The sequence below is a fragment of the Nannobrachium achirus genome (genome assembly GCF_963921795.1).
Source record: "Nannobrachium achirus genome assembly, chromosome: 16".
Lineage (NCBI taxonomy): Eukaryota > Metazoa > Chordata > Actinopteri > Myctophiformes > Myctophidae > Nannobrachium > Nannobrachium achirus.
Window position 1 is genome coordinate 43,521,943 of NC_137823.1, and position 15,486 is coordinate 43,537,428.

Below are 15,486 nucleotides of genomic sequence, written 5' to 3' on the forward strand. Positions count from 1 at the left end.
ATCACACACATGATATTTTACATCTAACATTCTGCAAGAAAGCTGCCAACTTGTACCTAATAATGATCTAATCATAACTCTTTGGAATTTATGTTTTCTTACCCTACAACTACAGATCCTAAACAAAGGTTTTGCAATGAGTTGGCAAGAAACTATATCAAACTTATAACAATGCCATATCAAAAGCCTTATTCGGTGCTACTGAAACCAGGTTGATATCTCTTCTACAAATCTTTACTTTAGCCAAGAACTGTTCAAAATACTTAATGATAATAAACTGAAAACGTCTCCCTCAATCAATCACATCACAAGTTTACACATGTAAAGAAGGGTTGAAATATTTTTCACATTTTGCAGTTTAAAAAATGAGTAGCGAATAAAAAGGAAACAAAATAAGTCAGATAGCAAAGTGCAATGTCAGATATTCATAAGGCACATGGTCAAGTGAGGTAGAAAATCACAGAAGGATGGAGGATGGAGTTTGGCGGGGAATTCCAGTTGTTTGTTCTGCGTAAGAAGAAAGCCACCTCCCATAAACCATAACATGCTTTCAGGGGCGTCACACCAAATTCTGGGCCCTGGGTACAAGGATTCACTGCGGGCCCCCCATGAATGTTAACTATTGAAAAATAGCAGATATACAAGCTCACAGCGCAGCACCGAGTGCCGCGCTGCGAGCTTGTAGATCTGCTATTTTTTTTTTATCGTGAAAATGTGTGCCAAGAAACCTATGTTTTCATGTCAGTGATGCTCAAACTTTTTCATGTGAAGGACCCCCCCCCATCTCAAAATATTTAGTTCCAGGGACCCCCCTGAAGCAAAATTTGAGTCACAAATGTTCACTTAAAAAATACATATATTCAAAGATTTGCGCACATTTTCACGACTTTTCAAAAATAGCAGATCTACAAGCTCGCAGCGCGGCACTCGGTGCCGCGCTGTGAGCTTGTATATCTGCTATTTTTCAATAGCTAAAGTTACTAGGGCCCCTCCACCTTGGGCCCTGGTAACTCAGTCCCACTTTCCTACCCCTTGTGACGCCCCTGCATGCTTTATAAAAGAGCCTGGAGGGACTGTTGTAGTACACACTCAAAATGCCGTTCTCACTATTCTCCAGCCTAGTCGCGCTGCTGATGAGCAGCATCCTAGGATGCGTGGGCAGCTGTGACCTTGAAATGGAGACTTGTGGTGCTCATTTACCGGGAGATGTAATTATTGGGGTTTTGCTGCCGTGCCACGCCGAAGTAGAGGCTCTTCACAATCGAACACGGCCTGATAGCTTCACCTGTACGAGGTAAGGGAAAGATGTAGTAAAATTGATATAATTTAGTAAAGAATGTTTGTGCCAGATTGTTACGGCAGTGCAGTGGTTCTCAAACATTTTCATGTCAAGGACCCCCAAATTCATAGCTATTTGGGGGCGCGGACCCCCTTCTGAAAATATGTTTTGCCAGGGACACCCAAAAGAGAAGATTTAAAAATGTATGTGAATCTTTTTTTTTTAAAAGGGAGACCCTGTCCCAGGACCAACTTTAAGAATACAGTAACTGTTGTCATGAATTATAATTCCAATATACTGTATTTTATATAATGGATTTGGTCAAAAGAATGAAGAATAAAAGAATAATAAAGAACTCCTACTTTCTCACTAATTTCAACTAATCTTTTCCCAGCTTTGATTTGGTGGCATTTGTAAGATCATTGGCTGTCATTCACACCATTGAAGAGATCAACAACACGCCTGGTTTCCTACCGGGTGTGCGTCTGGGATATCTGATGTGTGACACTTGTTCCGATGCTACCAAAGCCTTGAGAAACGTGGAGCGCATGCTATCGGTCAATGGCTCTCTGAGCATTCTGTGCAACTACACTGAGTTCAGGCCACCAGTGAAGGCCATCATAGGAGCACGGTACTCTGAAGTGTCCATTGCTGTAGCTAAGCTACTCGGAGCGTATATGATCCCTCAGGTAAGTCGGTGGACATGTTCTGATCTAGCCCTAGAATGTCTCTGATTTTCGGTCGATTGACACTTCGTGTAATCTCTCAAATCCAGAGCCATAGAACGCCCCCATTGCATGGCGGTTAGCAGGTAATCTGCGCGGCACTAATGTGCTCTGCGTTACTTGTGTACTCACCCAATAATTTAATCCTCAGCCTGGGAGAAAGATATTGTCCTTTAGTGTCATATCCCTTTGAAAGTTCTGGCTGAAAACGTGTATTTAGTCAAATATCTCCACTTATCCACGAGCCAACACGGACGACTTTCCGACCGGTTGAGGGGCCCGGAATGACTGCTGGACTGAATATATCAAAACTTCCTTTGGGAAGCACAAAGGTACGGGGCACACAATCACGCAGGTGGTGTGATTAATCACCCCACTTCAATCACAAGCACCTGTCAATTGTGTGCCCCGTACCTTTGTGCTTCCCAACAGAAGTTTTGATAGATTTGATATATTCCCGGTCGCCACGGTCGGAAAGTCGTCCATGTTGGCTCGTGGATAAGTTGAGATATTTGACTAAATACACGTTTTCAGCCAGAACTTTCAAAGGGATATGACACTACAGGACAATATCTTTCTCCCAGGCTGAGGAATAAATTATTGGGTGAGTACACAAGTATCGCGCAGCACTTTTAGTGCCGCGCAGATTAGCTGCTAACCGCCATGCAATGGGGGCGTTCTATGGCTGTGATACAGGAATATTGACAAAGTCTATATGAATGATCACAGACATTCTAGGGCTAGTTCTGATCAATACATGCAATTCACAATAAATATTTGTATACATTGTCCTTTGCCTAAAAAAACATGTCAACTTAATTTCATTGTATTAAAGATATTCTTTTTTAATGCCACGTTTAGCTACTCTGTCCCTGACTTCACATGAAAACTGCTAGCCTAGCCATCTAGCATAGTGTGGGGAGAGAGGAGCGCTTGCTCTCTTTCGTGACCAACACAGCTGATTTCTTTATTTGATGAGACAGTGCAGTAGTGCTCATTACATGCACGGTTGGAGAGCCTGTTTTTCATTGAGATCCTGACTACCTGTTGTATAATATATATATATATTTATATATATATATATATATATATATATATGCCGGTATATATATATATATAGTATACATTTGAAATTGTATCATGAGTGGAATGAATCTTCCTTCAATATTACTATAATATACTACAATATGTACAGTGTTCCTGCCCTCAGAATAGTTTAACTTGATGGGAGTCTTGATATTGGAGGCAGGTGAAAGGGTTGCAAGAAAAGGGAGAATCCGTGTGAGGAGCAAACCAACCAATGTGGTCAATACTGTGCATGTGTGGTAACTGGTAAGTGTCTCACAGACACTTACCGGTACCACACGACTATATTGCAAGCTTGCATGATTATCTCTCTCTCTCTCTCTCTCTCTCTCTCTCTCTCTCTCTCTCTCTCTCTCTCTCTCTCTCTCTCTCTCTCAGGGTGTGTCAGTTATTGTATCTTTACGAGCAGGACCCATCCTGCTTGCTGGCAAGAGGCAGAAATGCATAGCATTTATATTCTGCATCTGCTAAAACCTAAGGAGCTTGGCAAACTGGATGGATGAGAATACAGTAATGGCTTGTGTGTCAGGAGAGATTAATACCTGTACTGCTACTGCCCACTGCCGTATTACTAAATTACTAAAATCACACCCTTGCATACATTGCAAGGTTGCTTGACAGTGTGTGTGTGTGTGTGTGTGTGTGTGTGTGTGTGTGTGTGTGTGTGTGTGTGTGTGTGTGTGTGTGTGTGTGTGTGTGTGTGTGTGTGTGTGTGTGTGTGAGACAGAGAGAGAGAGAGAGAGAGAGAGAGAGAGAGAGAGAGAGAGAGGGGTCTTTGACTTTCAACCCCTGCTGTAGAGAGACAGGAATCTGAGGGCAGATGTGTGAGACATGACAGGAATTTTAACTTTGGTCCTCGTGAGTGACTCATAAGGAGCATGATGATCATTAATGTGTCTACCATTATATGAATGAAACACCAATTTTAATTTAAATGTTTTTTTTTCTCCTGATTTTATTAGTTAAGTGGCTCCTCATCTTCACCCGCACTGAGCGATAAGTTGCGCTACCCAGGTTTCTTGCGCACCATCCCCAGCGACAAGCACCAGACCAAAGCACTTGCCAAACTCATGGATGATTTCAAGTGGAACTGGGTAGGAGTCGTGTATGGAGACGATGACTATGGAAAGGCAGCCTTCCAGAGCTTCCTCCGCGATGCTAAGGAAATGGATGTGTGCACGGCCTTCCAGGAGATGGTGCCCCACTACCTGGACCATGAGGACCATGACGGCATGCAGCGAATCAAGGAAGTGGCGGAGAAGATCCGTTCCTCCAGTGCCCAGGTAGTACTGCTCATCCTCAAGAACAAACTTGTGGAGGACCTTTTCAAGGTGATGATCCTGAAGAATATTACAAGAACCTGGATTGCCAGCGATACCTGGTCAAGGTTCCGCCGTTTGACACAGTTGGATGGCATCAATCAGGTCGGAGACATCCTCGGTTTTGCGTTTGTGTCACACCGCAAAAAAACCTTCGATAACTACCTGAGGAACCTCAGCGCCAGCCCTGGAGGGTACAACAACTTCATCAAACAGTACAAGAGCCTGAGGTTCAACTGCACCCCAGAGTGTTCTGTGAAGGAGCCTCCATCATACTGTCCCACACACTGTCCCACAAACTACCTAGAGGCGAATGATGACTACCTTACAAGTGAACTGGACACAAGTGAAACCTACAACCATGGAGTGGCTGTATGGGCTATAGCCCATGCCCTTAAGAGCCTTCTTAAATGTAACACAAACTCTTGTACTGGGGAGATTGATTTCCCTCCCTGGAAGGTGAGCACAACATGGATAAATCTTATGCGCAAAAAAAAAATGAAAGAAAAAAAAAATGTGTTCAGTATTTATATAAAGTAGCCATGTCCTACAAATTATAAGTAATTACTAAGGAATGCAAGGGTCAAAATGATCATAATCCAGACTCTAATATATTGCTGTTTCTAGAATATTTATACATTTGTACAGTTACAGTACACTACAAATTGACCAAATTGCATGTGTTTCTTGCAGCTACTTGAGGAACTGAAAAGGATCAATTTCACGCTCGACAACCAGAGATATTTCTTTGACGAAAATAGCGACTTTGTCAATGGTTATGATCTGATCATGTGGGATAAGAAAGGAGACCAGAGAGACTTTAAAAAAATTGGGAGATACCATGCATTTGATGAACGAATTGAGCTCTATGGAGATGGGAGAAAAATTAATTGGCTTTCAACAGCAGATAACTCGGTAAGACAACAAATGGAAATGAGTGATACAGTACATATGGTAGCCACATTATTCCATGTCAGTATATTCTATAGTGCAAAGTGTTGAAAGTATTGTATATACTTTCCCATCCTTAATTTTCATCAAAGCATGCTGTGCTTTGACCTCTCTGGTTATACAGTACATGCATGTTTGAGCCTCAGAGTGACATTGTCCAAATGACATTGTCCAACAGTGATTGATTCTTCTACAACTGTTTCTCGATCAGGGTCTTATCAATGCAAACGTTGGTTCACAGTTCAAAACAATAACTCCTTTAAAATGCATAATTTCATCATCACTTTCAGATTCCTGTATCTAGATGCTCAAAATCCTGTCACGCAGGTTTCGCGAAGAAGATCAAGGATGTGCGCTGCTGTTACACCTGCGTTGAATGTGTGGAGGGGACCTATTCTAATGACTCAGGTATACATACTAAAATTGTCTTTTTTCCCATTCCATCTGCAATAGCTTTGTAAAATCAAACAGATTAAGAATCAGATTCTGATTAAGAAGGGTACTGCAATATACTACACAATAAATTATAAGCAATATATGACCCATAGCTGTGAAGAAGTAGCTGTCAAAATGATACACACCATTTGTCACATTTGTAACATGGTATGACAACTTTAATTGTATTAAAAGCATAATTGCAAAAGCAATTGTGTAACATAATGCAAAACATTATGAAACTAACTAGCCAACTGATCATTAACAAGATTTTTTTATGAAAATACGCTCATCCGTTCTCCTGTTATTTTACTAACAGACAGATCTCGACATTGATTTAGTTGCGCGGGACGTACTACTGTGAGCTTGTACAAGTATAAAATCAGGCTTTAGTTGGCAGAGGTAATAAAGTACTGTAGTACAGTATGTACTTGGTTTTCCTCTTCTTTTATGTTTTTGATTTAATCTACAACTAATCTCTATTTAGATTCGCCTGTTTTAACTGTAATCTAGTCTAATCTCACCTAACCCCAAATCTTCCTGCAGATCTTGACGAATGTCAAAAGTGTCCTAATGGAACGTCATCCGAGAAGGGTTGGAACCATTGTGATCAAATAAATCAAACCTATTTGAGGTGGCGAGATCCTCATTCCATTGCCCTTGTGGTGTCTGCAACCTTTGGTGAATTGCTGCTGCTGGTGATCTTCATCATCTTTATGGTTTACAGAAATTCACCACCCATGAAGCGAGCCGAGGTGAGAATGTCCTGCACGATGATCAGTGGCCTAGCTGTGAGCTTTGCCAGTGTCATATGCTTCATGGACAAGCCCAATGTCCACCTGTGCCGGGCTCGGCAGATCATGTATGCCATGGGCTTCACCCTTTGTGTCTCCTGCATCCTGGTCAAGGCTTACCGTACATTCCTGGCCTTCCTGCCCTTTGGTCAAATGAGACACAGGCGACTAAACAAACTTTATAGACCGCCTCTAATCATCAGCATTGTGACTGCTATCCAGGGACTCATCTGTATCCTCTGGCTGGTCTTTGATAGTCCTGACGTTGATGACACCCCTCCATCACCACAGAGCCTTGAGATAATTGTCCAGTGTCACGTAGGTAAAAGATTCATAGGTTTCGGTATCATGTTGAGCTACATAGCCCTGCTTGCTTTGGTTGGCTTCCTCCTGGCTTTCAAGGGCAGGAAGGTTCCCCAGGAGTTCAGTGAGACCGGCTACATCATCTTCAGCATGCTGATGTACCTGTTTGTGTGGGTGTGCTTCATCCCCATCTATATCATCAAGACGGAAGAGGCTTCCGCTGTGCAGGCCTCAGCCATCTTGGTGTCCAACTATGGTGTCATCTTCTGTCACTTCTTACCCAGGTGCTACGAGGCACTCTTCGGGTCAAAAGGTGACACACTGGAGAGGATCCTGAGGAGATGGCGTGTTATCGCTGCCAGTCCTTCACTTACCATTCCAAACCCAGATTTAGACAGCGATCCAAAACCCCAAAACCCAAACACAGGCCCACCAGCAGTCTTACAGGGGACACCAAGCCCTTATGGATCAATAGATCTATCTGGCTATTACTCTGCCTCCATTTGCTCAGAGATGCTGCTAGTTGATGCAAGCCCTGCTATGTCAGAGGTTTCCACAGGCACACAAGCGAGGAAGAGACTTAGGAGTAAGTCCTTCTGAGATGTTTACTGTACTGTCAAAATGTGGCATGTATATAATTATTTGGCAGTGGTTTGTCCTGGTACTGTAGCAAATCTTTACACACCACAGTCTTTTGTTGCAATTCTGCATTCTTAACAGACTCCCCCTCCCCATCCCCCTCTTCAAATGAATCCAATGACTGAGTTGTCAAAATGTTGGATCTCTGATAATTACCACTAAACTAGACCTTACCCGTTCGAAGATATGTGCTCCAAAATATGTGCAGAGTGTGGGTTGTGGGGAAAGTTACTGTGGTGCGTGCGTGAGAATATGTGGGAGCATCATAATGTAAGGAGCAGCTCATGGAGGAGTGTATATTTATGATGCAAATAATTTAACAGCAAATTTAGGTGAATAGAAGTATGAATGCGCTTGCTCCACATAGTTTTTTCATACCCGTTGGAAGATGAGACACACATCAAACGCACCTGGTGAGAGAGAGAGAGAGAGAGAGAGAGAGAGAGAGAGAGAGAGAGAGAATGCACATTCCTAACTGTGAGAGAGAGGGGTGTGTGTGTGGGGCTACAGATCCCATGGCCTGGAGGAACGGACCGTAACCATGACAACAGGCTAAGAAAACGCTAATAAACAGCTTTAATTTGGGAGAAATGAAATTCGGGCTCCGTCACCGTTGGTATAATGCTAATGGCCAATACCATGTGAACTTTGGGATCAGTTGCTGAAGCGAGTGAATAGATAAACGTAGATAAGCGTGAGCGTTAGAGCGTTAGAGCGTGAGTGTGTGAGTGAGTGAGTGAGTTTGGTGGTTTATTATCTATTATCTATAGACCTTACCCGTTCGAAGATATGTGCTCCAAAATATGTGCAGAGTGTGGGTTGTGGGGAAAGTTACTGTAGCTGGTGCGTGCGTGAGAATATGTGGGAGCGTCATAATGTAAGGAGCAGCTCATGGAGGAGTGTATATTTATGATGGATACAAATAATTTAAAATCATTTTTAGGTGAATAGAAGTATGAATGTAAGGAGCAGCTCATGGAGGAGTGTATATTTATGATGGATACAAATAATTTAAAATCATTTTTAGGTGAATAGAAGTATGAATGCGCTTGCTCCACATAGTTTTTTCATACCCGTTGGAAGATGAGACACACATCAAACGCACCTGGTAAAAGCGAGAGAGAGAGAGAGAGAGAGAGAGAGAGAGAGAGAGAATGCACATTCCTAACTGTGAGAGAGGGGTGTGTGTGTGTGGGGCTACAGATCCCATGGCCTGGAGGAACGGACCGTAACCCTGACAACAGGCTAAGAAAACGCTAATAAACAGCTTTAATTTGGGAGAAATGAAATTCGGGCTCCGTCACCGTTGGTATAATGCTAATGGCCAATACCATGTGAACTTTGGGATCAGTTGCTGAAGCGAGTGAATAGATAAACGTAGATAAGCGTGAGCGTTAGAGTGTTAGAGCGTGAGAGCGTGAGTGTGTGAGTGAGTGAGTGAGTTCGCTGGTTTATCTGATAGACTAGACCTTACCCGTTCGAAGATATGTGCTCCAAAATATGTGCAGAGTGTGGGTTGTGGGGAAAGTTACTGTGGTGCGTGCGTGAGAATATGTGGGAGCATCATAATGTAAGGAGCAGCTCATGGAGGAGTGTATATTTATGATGCAAATAATTTAACAGCAAATTTAGGTGAATAGAAGTATGAATGCGCTTGCTCCACATAGTTTTTTCATACCCGTTGGAAGATGAGACACACATCAAACGCACCTGGTAAAAGCGAGAGAGAGAGAGAGAGAGAGAGAGAGAGAGAGAGAGAGAGAGAATGCACATTCCTAACTGTGAGAGAGGGGTGTGTGTGTGGGGCTACAGATCCCATGGCCTGGAGGAACGGACCGTAACCATGACAACAGACAAAGAAAACGCTAATAAACAGCTTTAATTTGGGAGAAATTAAATTCGGGCTCCGTCACTGTTGGTATAATGCTAATGGCCAATACCATGTGAACTTTGGGATCAGTTGCTGAAGCGAGTGAATAGATAAACGTAGATAAGCGTGAGCGTTAGAGCGAGTGAGTGAGTTCGCTGGTTTATCTGATAGACTAGACCTTACCCGTTCGAAGATATGTGCTCCAAAATATGTGCAGAGTGTGGGTTGTGGGGAAAGTTACTGTGGTGCGTGCGTGAGAATATGTGGGAGCATCATAATGTAAGGAGCAGCTCATGGAGGAGTGTATATTTATGATGCAAATAATTTAACAGCAAATTTAGGTGAATAGAAGTATGAATGCGCTTGCTCCACATAGTTTTTTCATACCCGTTGGAAGATGAGACACACATCAAACGCACCTGGTAAAAGCGAGAGAGAGAGAGAGAGAGAGAGAGAGAGAGAGAGAGAGAGAGAGAGAATGTACATTCCTAACTGTGAGAGAGGGGTGTGTGTGTGGGGCTACAGATCCCATGGCCTGGAGGAACGGACCGTAACCATGACAACAGGCAAAGAAAACACTAATTTAATTTGGGAGAAATGAAATTCGGGCTCCGTCACCGTTGGTATAATGCTAATGGCCAATACCATGTGAACTTTGGGATCAGTTGCTGAAGCGAGTGAATAGATAAACGTAGATAAGCGTGAGCGTTAGAGCGTGAGTGTGTGAGTGAGTGAGTGAGTTTGGTGGTTTATCTGATAGATGACACAAAATGCGAAGTTCCACCCAAAGACATAACCCCCATAGAATACAACCTTGGTCCACTACTGAATCTCTGACCCCTTTTAAATATCTTACTGAAAACCCCAGTGCTCTTAATTTTAATGTATGTCATTATAATTTTTTGCTATTACAATGTTTTGTATTGTATTTTGGATTCTTCTGTCAAGCACTTTGTGACTGTTCTTAAAAAGCACTATACAAATAAAGTTTATTATATTATTATTATGCTGAACATTATATTAAATTATTAAACTTTTGACTCATATTTGTAAATGCCAATAAGTTATTTTGTGAAATAAACCGCTTATAGTGCGACGATTCGTAAGGATCAAAGCGAGTTCAGGGGGCGGTCCCAAGGGAGCGCGCGCGCGGAGGGGGGTGGGTCACTAGGTCCTGCCCCCCCCCTTACCCATAGTTCTTAGGGAAGTCAGATGGTGGGACTCAGTCTTGTTGCATAGCACTGCTGCTGCTACCACGCTGCAGTACACACACAAGTGCCACACTTGTTGCTTGCAGGTAGCTGTGCTGTTGCCCACCGCTTGGAGAGGGTGCCTAACTTGGCTGAGTATTTCTGGCTGTTTCTGCTATTTTACTATCGCTCAATTCATGTTCTTAGCTGCCAAACTAAGAAGCTGTGTTCTTGGCCAGGTTGTATGGGGAGTTTGAGATTGTTATTCTGGTAATCGCTGAATTCTAAACTGCTGTTTCAAGGTTCAGATTTCTTGCTATCGTTGCTGGTGCCTAGCTGATTTCTGTACTTTCAGTTGTTTGTTGCTAAAGCTATTTCAAAGGTGCTACAGGCTTGCTAAAGTTGCTAAAGGTAAACTCAGTATCATAGAAGTTGGCTGTGGCTACGGGCTAAATGCTAACTTATTTCGTGCCCTGGTGGGCCTTTACTGGGCTACCATGAGTTAAAGTAATCTCAGTTGTTGGGTTTGTCGATAACAATGTCAGTACTTTGCAACGGCGCGGGCCGTATCGGCTAGCGCGGAACAACAGGTTTAATGTACAGTCAGCTTGGAGCTAGCTGGTGGCTATTGCTAGCCGGCTATTTCGGTAAGGATGCTGTTAGCTGGTAAATCAATGTAAACGGCAGCGTTCACCTAGCTCTGAGCTAGCCGAGTCACGTCAAGCGGTGATTTACGGCATGACGTTCGGCAGCGAATACTAAGCGTTGCGTGTGGGAAATGTAGTTCTCTATCAGGCCAAGCTCGGCGTCGTGCTAGTAGCAAGAGTCGAATTACTTTCGATTCAAGCTTCGCTCGCAGCATGCTTAATCTAGTTAGTATGGGGCCTATATTGCTTCTGCCTCGCCTCGGGTTATGTGTATGTTTGTAGGTTGCAGGTGTCTGTAAACGGCAGCGTTCACCTAGCTTCTGAGCTAGCAACTCAGAACTCATGTAGCTAAAGAGGTTTGCTAATGTTCCGTAATGACTCTTCAAGCTGCATATTCCATGGGGGTTGCGTGTGTCCGTGGTCAGCAGCTACCTAGCATACAGGCTAGCAGAGGGTAGCGTCACGAAGCGAAGGGTGGCGCACGTTCTGCGCATACTGAGCGCATGGGTAATGTGGCTCTCTAGCATTCAACCTCCTTGTCACCTGGTCCGTTACGATTCTTTTTCGTTATTATATTATTTTATGTGCACGCGCAGTTCAATAGGGCAGGGATGCGCATGTATTATCAATGTCTATGCTTCGCTTGTGCCCACTGTTCAAGCTTAGCATACAGGCTTCGTTTGCTGTTCATGAGGACTTGCCTGGTCTCGGTTAATGCTAGCTTTGCCCAAGCTGCGGCTGCCTGCTGGCATAGCAGCTGATGAGGGCTGCCGATGCTACGCTTGGTGAAAACGCTAACATAACATGTCCCCGTGGCGTTTCCGTAGCTGCGGCACTCGAGCTAATAATTACAGCTAGGGCTACTGCTAGTGAAAAATGACGAGTTGTTTATCGTTACAAACCATGTTAAAGCGGCTACAGGACTGTTGCTATCACGTTCACCATTGCAGCTCCAGGATAAAGGCTGCTAACGCCATGCTTTCTTTTCAGCTTCAGGCTAAAGTGCTACATGTCTGTTGCTAACATTACTTTATCACTACAGATCCATGCCGGAGCCGCGGCAGGCCCGCTACTACAGCATCAGGTTATCATGGCAGCTTTATGCTAAAGCGGCTACATGTTCCACTAATCGTGTTTTACTTTATAGCTTCTTGCTGCGGCTGCTACATGTCTAACTGCTAACATGATTTCTATACTTTCAGCTCGTGCTGGAGCTGCTGCATAGCGGCTACAGCAGCAGGTTGCCATAGCAGCATGGCGCTGCAGCTGCTGAGGTTTCTGCTAACAGATTTGTCATTTCAGCTCCAGGCCGGAGCGGCAGCATGCCCCTGCCACGGCATCAGGTTAGCATTGCGGCTTTGTGCTAAAGCTGCTACATGTTCCACTAAATCGCGTTTTTCTTTGTAGCTTCGGGCCACGGCTGCTACATGTTGCTGCTGACATCATGTCTGTCCTTTCGGCTTCTTGTTGGAGCCGCTGCATAGCGGCTGCTACAGCATGCCATCGTTGCAGCGTCGCGCTGCAGCGGCTGAGTGTTTTCTGCTAACATGTTTATTCTTATAGTTTCGTCCACTACTGTATAGTTCCATGAGACCAGTCAGGAGTCGGTTGGCACTGGAAAGGGCGTCGCTACTACAGCTTCCGCTGCTTCTGCCGCTGCCATGGGCTGCCAGCCTGCCCACCCGCCCTCCCGCCTGCACTGCCTGCCTTCCTGCCCGCCCGCCCTCCCGTCCGGCTGCCCGCCCGCCCGCTACAGCATCAGTTGATGCTATTACCGCTGCTACCATGAGCATGAACCAGCGCTGCGTCGTGCTGGAAGCCTGGGGTGCCGGCCCATCTTCCGGGGGCGCTGTCAGGCTGTGACCGTCGTCGCCACCGCCAGGTCGCAAGGGAACATGGGAAGCTGCAGTTTCAGCACCAGCGGTGGGAACTCCATTCCTCTCGCCAGCTGCAGCTTTCCCAGATGCACTGAGGAGCCACACTCTAGCAGGTAAATAGCAACGCATTTGCTTGTTCGATTCTGTGAGCGTTCAGCCGCTCTCTAAGCTGCTAATAATAGGCAACCATAGTTACATAGCAGCGACTTACTTGTACTGAATGTTGGGCTTTAGCCGCTCTCTAGGCTTGCATAGTTTGCCTTTAAAGGTCAAGACGGGTATCTCGTGGAGATTCTTATATGTGCAGCAGCAGACTCTGCAGCAGAGCGCTCTGTGGGCTGCGAAAAATTTCTCGGTGATCCTAAAAATCAGCGACCCTAGGCGTGGTTTCATTGCTATGGTCAGCTAAAGCTAAGATTGTATATTCTGCAGCAAGCACATGCGGTCACCAAGGCCAGGCTTAAGATGTGACTAGCACATGGCCTCTGAAGATTGCAGCTCGCAGTTAAACCAGGGAAGGTACACCAGTGTCAGTCGCAGAACTAACTCTCCCTTCTGTCCTTTCATGTCCATGCTGAACACCGGGCTGTCTGCCCGACGTCCTCGTCACACGACCCCCGGAGAGAGCTGCTAGATTGGCGGCCCGCCCATCTTCACTCTGCATTCTCTCCGGATCGGTGCAGCCACACCACCAGCACTTCTGGTGCCCTCAGCTAACTCAAGATCCTGCACGCCCAGCTATCAAGCACACATAACACAGGACTGACCAAAGCGTGATGGTTCCAAGCTGGAGTTGGACGCGCTTCAGTTAACGCTTCTGCTGCTGATGCTAATAGTGCTGCAGGCACTATTAGCAGGGTTGTTCCATAGGGTTTCACTTTGCTGCTTCTGCTGCGTTACTCGGGGCACGCGCCCCTGATAGGTTGCATGTTTTCTTTGCTGCTTCTGTTGCGTTACTCGGGGCACGCGCCCCTGATAGGTTGCATGTTTTCTTTGCTGCTTCTGTTGCGTTACTCGGGGCTCGCGCCCCTGATAGGTTGCGGGCCACGATAAATTTTACGCTTTAATATTTCAATCTCCGGCTCAGCAGTAATCGCACATCCATTCGCTGTTGCCTTTAGTATTCCATAGCACTCTGAAGCATTAGGTTAGGCGGTACATAGTTTAGTTGCCCCCCGCTCCGCAGTAAGGTTAAAAGGTATTTGCTTAGAGTATAGCCAAGCTGCCTCCTTCGCCGTTGGCTAGCACTGGCATAAGATCATTATTCTGAATAAACGGTGCTCACCACTGCTTCTGGTTCTGCTGTCAGTTATATAGTTTTCAGTGATGCTGCTCCCGTTATTCACTTGGGCCGTTTAGCAGTACTGCAAGTTAGATAGTTTCAGTATTGCTGCAAGTTAGATATGTCAGTGCAGCCGCACTATATTAGGCCACTGTGTTGCTGATAGGTTTGCTCGTTCTAGGTTAATTGCATCGCTGCACGCTCCAATATTTCTATCATGCAAAAGCTAGGTGGTTGCTGGGGTGTTAGTTAGGTAGGATGTGAAGCTGTATGGCGCTGTAGTTATATGAATTAAAGGTTTCATCGCTGCTTCTGGTTCTGCTGTCTATATATATATACGTCCATGTTGCTGCTCCCGCTTTTCTCTAGGGTGTTTTAGTATGGCTTCAGTCAGATTGCAGTATATCGTTATAGTCAGCAGTACCACCTTCCTCACCGTTGGGTTCGGTCTGCAGCTGCTAACATTCTTAATTATTAAATTGCTTTAGCAGTACTTATAGCGTTTTGGCAAGCTGCCAATATCATTGCTTAATATTTTGCTTAGTAATATTGGCTAGCACTGGCATGGGATTCTGAGATTTTGGCGTGCTTTGGGGGTTTGTAGTTTTGGGGGGTATCGGGCCAGGGCTCGCTGTAATTAGATTATGCCCTCGATGCTCATGGTAACATGAGGATCGTGGGTTCAGCGAGCCATGGCCCGAGGCAGAACCCCATGCCAAACCATGCTAACTTAGGCTATAGATTCTATGCTGTCTTATAGTAGAGCTAAGGTAGGCTGCCAATACTATGCGCTTAGATATAGGCTTAGATTCTATGCTGTCTCTATAGTAGGGTGCTCAATATGCCATGCTGTGTGATGCTTGCTTTCTGCTTCATTCTGGTCAATAAAGTATATCTTAACCCAAGTGATCGTCTCCTGAAATAGTGCGACGATTCGTAAGGATCAAAGCGAGTTCAGGGGGCGGTCCCAAGGGAGCGCGCGCGCGGAGGGGGGTGGGTCACTAGGTCCTGCCCCCCCCCTTACCCATAGTTCTTAGGGAAGTCAGATGGTGGGACTCAGTCTTGTTGCATAGCACTGCCCCGCCACCA

General features: G+C 45.1%; 1 protein-coding gene across 1 annotated transcript; it reads left to right on the forward strand.

The window, feature by feature from the left end:
• Window positions 1-1,094: 1,094 nt before the first annotated feature.
• On the forward strand, window positions 1,095-7,492 carry LOC308301054 (G-protein coupled receptor family C group 6 member A-like; the record flags this gene model as incomplete). The annotated part of the gene is made up of 6 exons (XM_080744952.1): window positions 1,095-1,294; window positions 1,674-1,968; window positions 4,053-4,868; window positions 5,103-5,200; window positions 5,665-5,768; window positions 6,342-7,492. The coding sequence occupies 6 exons, from the start codon at window positions 1,095-1,097 to the stop codon at window positions 7,490-7,492; spliced, it is 2,664 nt and encodes an 887-aa protein (XP_080601078.1).
• Window positions 7,493-15,486: the final 7,994 nt, after the last annotated feature.